This window comes from Benincasa hispida, chromosome 2 (assembly GCF_027475165.1).
Source record: "Benincasa hispida cultivar pf3 chromosome 2, pf3_genome.v1.1, whole genome shotgun sequence".
NCBI lineage: Eukaryota > Viridiplantae > Streptophyta > Magnoliopsida > Cucurbitales > Cucurbitaceae > Benincasa > Benincasa hispida.
In genome coordinates this window covers 69229740-69239940 of record NC_143479.1, presented here as the reverse complement: position 1 = coordinate 69239940, position 10201 = coordinate 69229740, and the positions used below count along the sequence as shown (strand labels likewise).

At 33.8% G+C, this 10201-nt stretch overlaps 1 protein-coding gene across 2 annotated transcripts; it reads left to right on the top strand.

Moving 5' to 3' along the window:
- Positions 1 to 1544: 1544 nt before the first annotated feature.
- On the top strand, positions 1545 to 8556 carry LOC120071421 (vacuolar ATPase subunit F family protein). 2 transcript variants are annotated; one of them, XM_039023696.2, is made up of 5 exons: positions 1545 to 1808; positions 2376 to 2451; positions 3115 to 3196; positions 7730 to 7812; positions 7979 to 8556. In XM_039023696.2, exons 2-5 carry the CDS (start codon positions 2389 to 2391, stop codon positions 8141 to 8143), a joined length of 393 nt encoding a protein of 130 aa, XP_038879624.1. In that variant the 5' UTR covers positions 1545 to 1808; positions 2376 to 2388; the 3' UTR covers positions 8144 to 8556. The 2 variants fall into 2 exon arrangements, with proteins under 2 accessions (XP_038879624.1, XP_090166829.1); XM_090310703.1 differs by having other exon boundaries at positions 1720 to 1808; positions 1892 to 2451.
- Positions 8557 to 10201: the final 1645 nt, after the last annotated feature.

The following is a 10201-nucleotide window of genomic DNA, read 5'->3' as shown; positions in this document are numbered from 1 at the left end:
TAAACGGATGAAACTAAAAGTTTATGATTGAAAATTGATATAAAATATGTTTAGGTTAAAATTGATTTTTTCCCCCAAAAGGAAAATAATGAGTATCATGAGATTATTAGATTTTTTCCTAGTTGAGTTTCAACGGATACACATAAAATATAAATGGAAGAATATTATCTATATCATGAAACTCAAACTATGTCTAACTTAGGGGTATTGTGACACTCTATGTTTTAGGGCAAGATTGATTTGAATTTTTGGAGAATATATATATATATTTTTGTCGTCTGGTTAAATTGAATTTAATTGGATCAATTGGAATATTAGTTTGAGGTTTTAATTTGAGAAATTAAATTGAATAAAATTAAATAATAAATATATCTAATTTGTTAAGGTTTTTAATTAGCTCTCGAATTCATTATCTTAATCTCTATTTGATAATTATTTGATTTTTGATTTTTAGTTATTTAAAATAAACCTACAAACATCTCTTATACCTCTAGATTTCTTACTTTGTAATCTAATTTATATCTCCATTTTTTTTTAAAAAAAAAATCAAGCCAAAATTTGAAAACTAAAAAAGTTATTTTTTTAAAATTTGTTTTTGTTTTTAGAATTTGGCTAAAATTTCTATTCTTATGCTTAAAAAATATGCAAATCAGTGTAGAAAAATGGAGAAAATAAACTTAATTTTAAAAAACAAAAAAAAGAAGAAATTATTACTTAAGTGTTTTTCTAAGTAGAATGGTAAAAAAGAGTACTTCAATTGAACAAATCAACATGTAAAACATAATCTACTCGTCAAGGATGGCTTTCAGGTTAGACTTATGAAAGGTTGAGACGATGAGCATGGAAAGTTAAAATATGAGCAATAGAGTTTGACAATTGACAAGAAGGAAGCCTTGGATTGAACGGCATTGATATAAGTTGTAGGAAGAATGAATAAAAAAAACCTCAAACCTCATTAGCGTATCTAAATTTTCAGATGGTCTGGAAATTGGTTTAAGTCCAAAGTGAGAATATGCTAGCTTCAAAAGCCTCCAATCCAAGAGGTCGGAGGTTCAATCTCTCACCCCACATTTGTTGTACTCATTACAAAAAAAAAAAAAAAAAAAAAAGTTAGACAACTAGACAAAACATGACAATAGGTTATGCGAGCTCAACCAAACTAGATAAAAGAAAATGGCTTTCTATGGCAAACATAACATCACCATAGAAATCAAGAACAATTGCTCCAATACCTACATCTCACCAAGGTTTATAATGTCGATGTCGACGGAATATCGATGTCTTAATTTTACGGAAATTTTGATGGAAATATCGATTTCGATAGACATTTTTGGAAAAATTATAAAAACAAAAAAAATCAATAAATAAATTTAGATTAGTAAATAAACATTTTATGATTTCCAAATAAGTTAATATATCTATTATTTATATAATATCTATATTAGTGGCATTTTAATGATTATTTATTTTTTTATGTTTTGTGAGTTTCTCTATATTGTAATAAAAACGAACCATAAAAATACGAAAATATGGATCAAAATTTCAACATTTGCACGGAAATTTAATACTGCGATCCGAATATACCGTGCATCGCCCTCACCGACGTATCGTATCACAACGGGTGCAGTTTGGTTCGCGAGTTTAGAAACTAAATTTTGGGTTCAACCCGAACCAAACCGGTTTATATATATAAGATTCCAAGCCACGCTTAGTCGCTCTCTCTCGTTCATCTCTCTCCCGTTCATCTGCACTACCGCCGGCCGTCCTCCGTCGCGCCGCCGTTCGTTCTTTGCCGCTCTGTTATTCTCGTGAGTCATTTCCTTCTAACCTTAACTTTTTCTTTCGTTCATCATCCACGCCTCGAATTTCTAAGATTGGAGATTCGATGCAGACAATCGAGTAGAAACCTCCGACTCCGGCTAACAAAAAACCTCCGATCACAAGTCCAGCTTCATCTGCAATCCTTTCTTGTTTTCGCCCGATCTCGATTCCTAGCTTCACTCCCTCTTACTCCTGATTTTCACCAACAATCTTGGAGTTTCAGCTACGATTGCTTCCAACTATTAACCTAAAACCCATTGTTCGATTTCTCAGCTGTACATTTTCGATCTCACGACTTTTAGTTTCGTTTCTAGTTTATTTCAGCTCGTTGCTTCTGCCTATCTCGCTATGAATTGGAGATCTGACCCCATTTGGGATCATTTTCCCCGCCCCTGATCCCGCTTAATCTGATGGGGATTTTCAGTTCGAACTCTTCATTTTTTGATTCAAATGTTTTTCTTGTTTTGTTAATTGGGATCGGTAGTATAATTGTTTATAACTTGTTTTCGTAGCTACATCTCGTAAATGGCTTTGTTTATAACTTGTTTTCGTAGCTACATCTCGTAAATGGCTGGTAAAGCTCAAATTCCTACAAAAAACTCAGCGCTTATTTCTATGATTGCTGATGAGGTACGCCCAATATATTTCGCTATTGCAACAGCTTTTCTGGGTACCTTAAACTATTGAATTGAATTGTGGTTGAACAGGTGTTGATATTACGTACACATTTGATCTTTATTGTTATACGTTTTTACATTTTGGTGTTTGGTTTTATTTATATAGATAAATCATCCATTTATGTGATCTTATTGTTATGCCATATGTGATTCAAGTACCTCGTAAACCTGTGTCTTAATAAGTTTTTACATACCAATTGTAGAAGTAGGATCTTTGGCAAGCAATAAGCACTTAAATAATACAATTCGAGTGTACCATCTTCCTTCAGTCTTTTCCCTTCCCAGATGCTTTTACAAGCCCTTGGATACCTACTTCAGTGAGGACTACACAATCGTCCTGGATTCCCTCATCGCGAATTTCATGTGGGATATCCGCTGTTTTATTTTCAAATTATTTCTGAAATGAAATCAAAGAAAATACTAAATAGTAGTACGAATTATCATACGAGCCTTGTTCAACTGTGCCCACGGACCCGTAAGCCCTCTGCTTCCTCGGGTATAATTAAGCATCTAGATAAATGATAATGATAGGGTCCAACTCATTCTATTGTGTTGTGCATCATGAACTATGCATGGGTGTAGGTTGTATGTTTAAACTAAATCATCTTCATAATAGGATACGGTGGTTGGATTCCTTCTTGCTGGAGTTGGTAACGTTGACCTACGAAGAAAAACAAACTACCTTATAGTGGACTCAAGTAAGTATCCCTTTGATCCAAATTGCTTGTAACTTTGATTTTTTATTTCACTCGTAACTCTGACATCCTATAATCTATGTCATAGTGTCTAAATCCAGTGAAATTCCCCATTGTTGAAATCATTGTTATTTAACAGTCTGTTTTGAACTTTTCATAAAAAGATTTCCAGTGATACGGATGATATTCTGAATCAGCTTTCAAATATGTTTTTCTACTTTTAATAAGAAACAATTTCATGTAGAGCTATGAATTTACAAAAGAGGGGCAAAGCCCCCAATCTAAGGAGTTACATAAAGTCTCTCCATTTGGACAGAAGAAAATTATAGCTCTTAGTGGTGAAAGAGTGGAGAACATTTACACCAAGAAACAACCAAAAGAACTATAGCCTAGAAAGTTTGTGGAATAACAGATCCTTATCTTGAAGAATCTGATGTCCCTGCCCGAAAGCCGTCGACGATAATACTCTAATCTAATAAGGGCGTGAGAAAGCGAGAAGTTATGTTAAATATATGAAATTGGAAAAGCATTATGCATGACATTACTTAGGTAAATATAAATATTTATATTTATTAATGTCTTGTGTGTGCTTCTTTAATTTTCATGAATTGATTGATATAAGTGTTATATTAATAAAATTGAAAATCATTGCATTTGCATTGAGCATGACATAAACATAGTATAATATAATTGTTATACTAAAGACATGAAATGCATGTAACATGGTTTTCTAATTAATTAGAATTTGATGGTTAATTAATCAAACCATAGAAATGATTAGCCCATTACATAGTCCATTTTAGGGATTGGCGACTTACCCAAGTCACTGAACGTTCCAAAAATGGGGTACTATCGGGTCGGGTGAATTCAATAGCTAGCTTTCTCTACTTTAACACTTCGTTCACTGCTGGCTCGGAGTGAGCAATTTCAATAATCGGGTTCATTGATATTCCTGGTATAGTAGATGCTACCACACATACAATCATACTTAATTCGATGGAATTGTTTCCAATCTCCAAAAAAATCCCACTTGTTTCGAACTTGGAGGCATTCCTATTGAATACCCCCGCATTCAGGTGATACCCACCTTCACTTATTCTCCCCTGGATGCAGGAATAGCGACATGGACTAAATGTCCAATTTCTCAATTCTGACACAAGGTACTTATTAGATCTAATAAGTATTATTGAACGTAAATCAGTGCACGAGCCTATGCAAACAGGGTTAAAAGTGGATCGGGAATCTAACCCAGCGAAGAAAATGCCTACGACTAAGTCAGGCGCACCTACCTGCGAGCCATGACTGCGCTCTTTCATGATATGATGAACAAGGAAATGGGGGTCTATGTCGATGACATGATCGACAAGTCTTGGGTGGAAGAAGGTCTAGGGGGGACCGCCTTTAACATGTGAGGGGAAGACTAAGCTCAAACCATTGGAAACGGAATTGTAACTTTCTTCTTGTTATTGAGAGAGTGGTATTCTCCGCCCCTGTCAAATCTAGTCTAGGGGGAGAACTGGAAGAGAGAAGGAAAAAGAGCAAAGGATTTACAAGTCTAATGGGAGAAGAATGGCTGACCTTCTGATGGTTCCTTTCTTACCAAATAGTCCAACAGAAAGTTCTAGTGAAGTTCATCTGTAGGAGCGTTTTCTCCCTTTTGAATGGGTGTCTCCCAAGTGTAAGAGAGGAGAGAATAGGGTCATTTGGAAGAGCAGTGGACCACCCAATAATTTTGAGAATAATATCCCAAAATGACCGTTTATATGAAATAAACATTTGGCCTTGTGATTCTCAACTATTTTTGCATAGAGAGCACCATTGTGGGGAGATAGATATACAGGGCACTCAACTTTGGAGTTTGTCGTGTGTATTGATAAGTTTGTGGCTGACTTCCCAAAGGAATGTTTCAATCTTCCAAAAACATCTATCCTGTCTGTGAGTGAGATGGATAGAAGAGTAATCACTCATTAAGGCAACATACACTTCAACTTCAGCCATTTTATATTTCTTCTAAGCTTCAAGTTCCAAATATCAGACCCCTTACCTTCAACGTGAGGAAGATCATATATCAAAGGAAATCTTCTAGCAATTTTAACCTCTCCAAGCCAAATCTCATTCCAGAGTGAAACATTAGCTCCATCTCAAATTCTGTAACAACACGACCAAGGTCAAATTGTTAAACTTTAAAGTAGCCTTCCAAGGATTTTTTGCAGCAGTAACAGTGGAGAGCATCTAGCTTATTAGCCTGACGAGGCTTCCTTAATTAAGATTCTATTTGGGCAAGCTCCGATCCTGAATCACCCGTCATTTCCGAGAGATAATGATCAAGATCACTGGATAACCTCTATGCCCTAAACCTCCTCGTGTTGGGCTTTTAATTCCGACTCCAATCTTCATCCCTTTGATTAACATTTACAGGGAGTGTTGATGAGGTTTCTGACTTCCCTGTTGTTTGGTTTGTCTATTTCGCTAAATTTTGCTCTGTAAGTTTGCAACTTGAAGTTGGTCTAATATAAAGACCCAATTTCCGGAGTTGATGGACTAGCTCTTTGGAGATTGGATGATGCTCTGTATCTTCTATTTGATAACTAGGAGAAGAGGCTCTTGACTGTCTGCTCTTATTATATTATAATCTTTTCCTTTCACCAGAGTTGTCAACTGAGTAATTTGGGCTGCTTGCTCATCTTCGTCTTGTTCTGCTTGATAAATTGGAGAATTAGGCCCTTGTCTTTTACTTCTTATTATCTCTTTTCTTGCATCTGATTTGAGTTTCTTAAATTTTGGTGCCTGGAGAATCTTCAGCCAGGGTAGTGATTTACATTTCCTCCATACAAATCTTTGTTGCTTTTTCAGATTCTGTTAGCCTAAATAGGTCGGTGCTGTTTATAACCCAATCTTCCTCCCTTTGACTATCATCTAGGATTTCCGGTTGAGAATAATCTCCCTCTCAACTTGACACCCTTGAGGTTGACACCGTGCCCAATCTCTCTATTTTTCCTTTTTGTGACTTCTATTTATTTTGGGAAATATCTTCCATAGTGGAATGAATGGGCCCAGTTGTAATTTTGGACTATGACGCCCCAGTAATTGTCTTCAACTTCAATTACCACTTGCATGACATAATCCAAGGACGAGCATTTGTTATTATATTCAAATGAAACCTTCACGCGCTTCACCTAGCTTTTTGAAAGTATACGCATGCCATGAATGCAGGGACAAGTTTCTAAGTTTCAACCAACCACCGTTACATTGAACCACATCCACCCTTCCATGTACAAGATTATAAAAGGGTCCCTGTCTTCAAATTTAATCGCATAAGGGCGTATGATCATCTATCCTCTGTTCATGGTGAGGCGTCTTGCAAAATCTGAGTAAGAGAATTTGAGAAGTGCCTTATTGGGGTAATTGGGTGTGGTCTCAGGATAATTGGGCCTTATCGGGGTAGTTGGGTCTGTTATGAAAAGCTTCTAAGATCTTCTCCCATTCGTCTGTTTTGTCAGCCAGCCATTTAATGCATATAAGTCTGAGGAAAACACTGTATTCTTTTCTGTAATCTTGTTTTTCCTTCCTTTTTGCTACTTATCGAAATCTATAGTGAAGATTTAGATTTTCTTCCTATATTGCATTTTCTGTCCTGAAGGTCGTTGTGAAGTCAAGGAATGATGGTCGGAGAAAAAAGTGGGTGGGAACGGTGGTTGAAGGGTTAAGAGTGTCGATCATTCAGGTAGGTGGGATTGGTGTTGGTTTGGGGTTTGGTCAGGAGAGGAGAGAGAACAGGCATACTATTTGAATTTTTTGTCTTTTGGTGACCACAGAGTTGTTCTAAAATGCTTTAATTAGAAAGCATCACAACCACTAAAATATTTTGAGCAATTAATTCCAGCATCTTGCAGTATAGGAGGGTTGAAAGCAGCAATGCTAAGGGATTGTTTGAGTGCTGTTCTCGACCATTTTCTCTTTTTAAGGACGAAAGTTCAGTGAGAAATAGATGTCATTCTTGTTTATTCTTGTAAAAGATGCACCACTTGGGAGGACATTGAGTGATTTTCCCTTTGAACCAGATCACCCCCTTCCCTCCCCTCTTAAACTATAGGACACTTTGAGCTAAAATCAAGATTTACCTACAAAATCTCCAATGGAAGTTCGGTGAAAAACAGATGATATGCTTGTCTTGATCCACCGAGAGGCCCACCAAAGAATCTGCTGTAGTAAACCGATCTTTGTAGCAAGGATAACAGTTTTTTTAATATTAATCTTTCTAATGGAATGTATTTAAAATGTTTTCATGGACTATTGTACTGATATCTCGGAGACCGCATTTGGTTTGATGCCACGTTCCCGATAGCTCAACGATTGAACCAAAAACAATTTTTCGATGTTTGATAGGAATCTGTTCATCTTACTCAATAGGTTTACAGAGCTGCTGTTTTGTGTCATTTTGTGTGATTACATTTTTTTCCATTTTATTCAAATATGCATTTGGACTCATATTTCTGTCCTCTCTTTGTCTCAAAAGTTTGAACTGTAATGTCTCAGAGACGACTGTTAAACAAATTGAAGATGCTTTCAAAGAGTTCACTACAAGGGAGGATATTGCAATAGTGATGATTAGTCAATATGTAAGTTGTTTTTTGAAAACTCTTTCTTTCTAATGCAAGTGTCATATGACTTATTTTCTTTCTAATGCAAGTGTCATACGACTTATTTTCTATCTAATGCAAGTGTCATATGACTTGTTTTATTATTATTATTTTAACATATATATATATATATTTTGAGTTTTAGGTTGCAAACATGATCAGGTTTCTGGTAGATAGCTATAACAAGCCAATTCCTGCAATATTGGAGATTCCTTCCAAGGATCATCCATATGACCCTGCACACGATTCAGTTCTTTCACGAGTAAAGAACCTGTTTTCTACCGAATCGGTGGCATCTGGGAGGCGTTAAAATGATATTGTAACTTTTGTCCCAACTTTTTATGAACTCATCCACCTTTCTTCAAACATGCTGCTCTTGGCGTTCCCTGCTTTCTGCCTTGAATTTTATTTTGTAATGATTCTATTCATATCGATCACTCTAATAAAACTCGAAAAGTACTTGGCATCAGAGGAGCATGCGAGTGTCCAAGCACCTTAGAATGCCATCATTTTTCTTGTACCTTAATTCCTACATTTGAAACAGCAACTTGGGGCATTACATCTACATATGTCAAATATCCTCTTGGTGCATGTTTGGCAAAAACCAAACACTGTTGTAATTACTCTTCTATTTGAAGGTACTTTTGGAGATTGAAGAACTACTTGTTCTTATTGCCTTCATAAATATTTTATTAGTTTTCAATCTACATTATTTAGTGGAAATTATTGTCAGATTCTTGAATTTGTGTTTACTTTGTTGGATTTAATGTGGGTTCTGAGTTGGTGGAAATTATGAATTTTGCTGGAACTTCTTTGGTGCCCACAAATCCTGGATCCCTTTATGTTTGTCAATCTGAATTGGGATTATTATTTGTTTCCTCAACTCTTCATGGATAAGAAACTTTGTCAATTATTTAGTTCTGGTTAAGAAACTTGTCAATTATTTAGCTCTGGGTTTTAGTTTTTGAAAATTTAATCTAATTTAAATTTTTTTATTTTTTTTATTTAGAGTCCATTTGAATTGATTAGAAAAAAAGATTTTTTTTAAAAAAAATCATTTTAATTTAAACTATTTTGATAAAAATGGTTTTAAATGAACTTTAAAAGTATTTCAAAAGTTATTTTGAATGGTTGTCAAATACTTCATTTTTTTTTTTAAATGATTTATTTTCAAAATTAAACACATTCTTTACTTTCTACCAATGTTTTAAGAACCAAACCAAGTTTTGAAAAAAAAAATTAGGCTTCGTTTGGTAACAATTTCGTTTTATATTTTTTATTTTTGAAAATTATGTCTGTTTTCTCACATTTTCTTATAGTGGTTTGCATTTTCCTTGGGTAAAAAAAAAAAAGTAATTCTTAGCCAAATTTAGAAAACAAAAACGAGTTTTTAAAAACTATTTTTTTAATTTTTCAAATTTTGGCTTTATTTTTTAAAACATAGATAAAAAGTAGATAAGAAAGCAAGAAATTAAGAGGTGGAATGGTTGTTTGTAGTCTTATTTTTTTTTTTAAAAAAAATAAAAACTAAGGTCTCGTTTGGTAATGTTTTTTGTTTTTGAAAAGTAAGCATATAAGCACTACTTCCACCTTTAAATTTCTTTTTTTCTTATCTAATTTTCACCAATGGTTTAAAAAACAAAGCCAAAATTTGAAAACTAAAAAAAGTGCTTTAAAAAATTGTTTTTATTTTTAGAATTTGACTAAATATTTAATCATTGTATTTTGAAAAATATGCAAATCATTGTAAGAAATGGAAAGAAAATAAATTTAATTTTTAAAAATAAAAAAATAAAAAAGAAATGGTTACTAAATGAGGCATACATGGTTACCAAACAGGGTTTTAAAAAATTATTTTTGTTTTTACAATTTGGTAAAAATTCAACTCTTACACAAAAAGGATAAAAAAACATTATAAGAAATAGAGAGATAATAAGTTTAATTTAAAAAACCCAATTGCTTATCAAGTAGAAATTTAAAAGATGGTCTTAGCATTGACAAAAGATATATATAAAGCTAGTACAAGTTTTATTTATTGAGAAATCTCTCTTTCTATATATATGTGTGGTAATTTTAGGTGGGTTTAAGAAGGTAAAATTTATTTCTTTATCCTATTGGAAACTAAATTTTATTGAGTGAATTAAAAATACAGAAAGAGAACGAAACCTCATGCCAGTGAAATTACAAAGGGTTTTCCAATTGGCCAAAACATCTACGATTGCTAAGAAGAGAGTAATATTTCCATCAACATAAAAGCAGTTACTAACCCCATATCAAGAATTTTAAAATTCATGCAAATTTAGGATTGATATGATATAAAAATATGAAGTATATATTATGTAACAATTACAAACTAAAGTAAATATTA

Bases quoted from the DNA above. Each gene is read 5' to 3' on its own strand.
- LOC120071421 (XM_039023696.2), top strand. From the start codon at position 2,389: ATGGCTGGTAAAGCTCAAATTCCTACAAAAAACTCAGCGCTTATTTCT. The intron at 2,452-3,114 runs GTACGCCCAATA...TCTTCATAATAG, and splicing joins TTTCTATGATTGCTGATGAG to GATACGGTGGTTGGATTCCT. The intron at 7,813-7,978 runs GTAAGTTGTTTT...TTTGAGTTTTAG, and splicing joins TAGTGATGATTAGTCAATAT to GTTGCAAACATGATCAGGTT.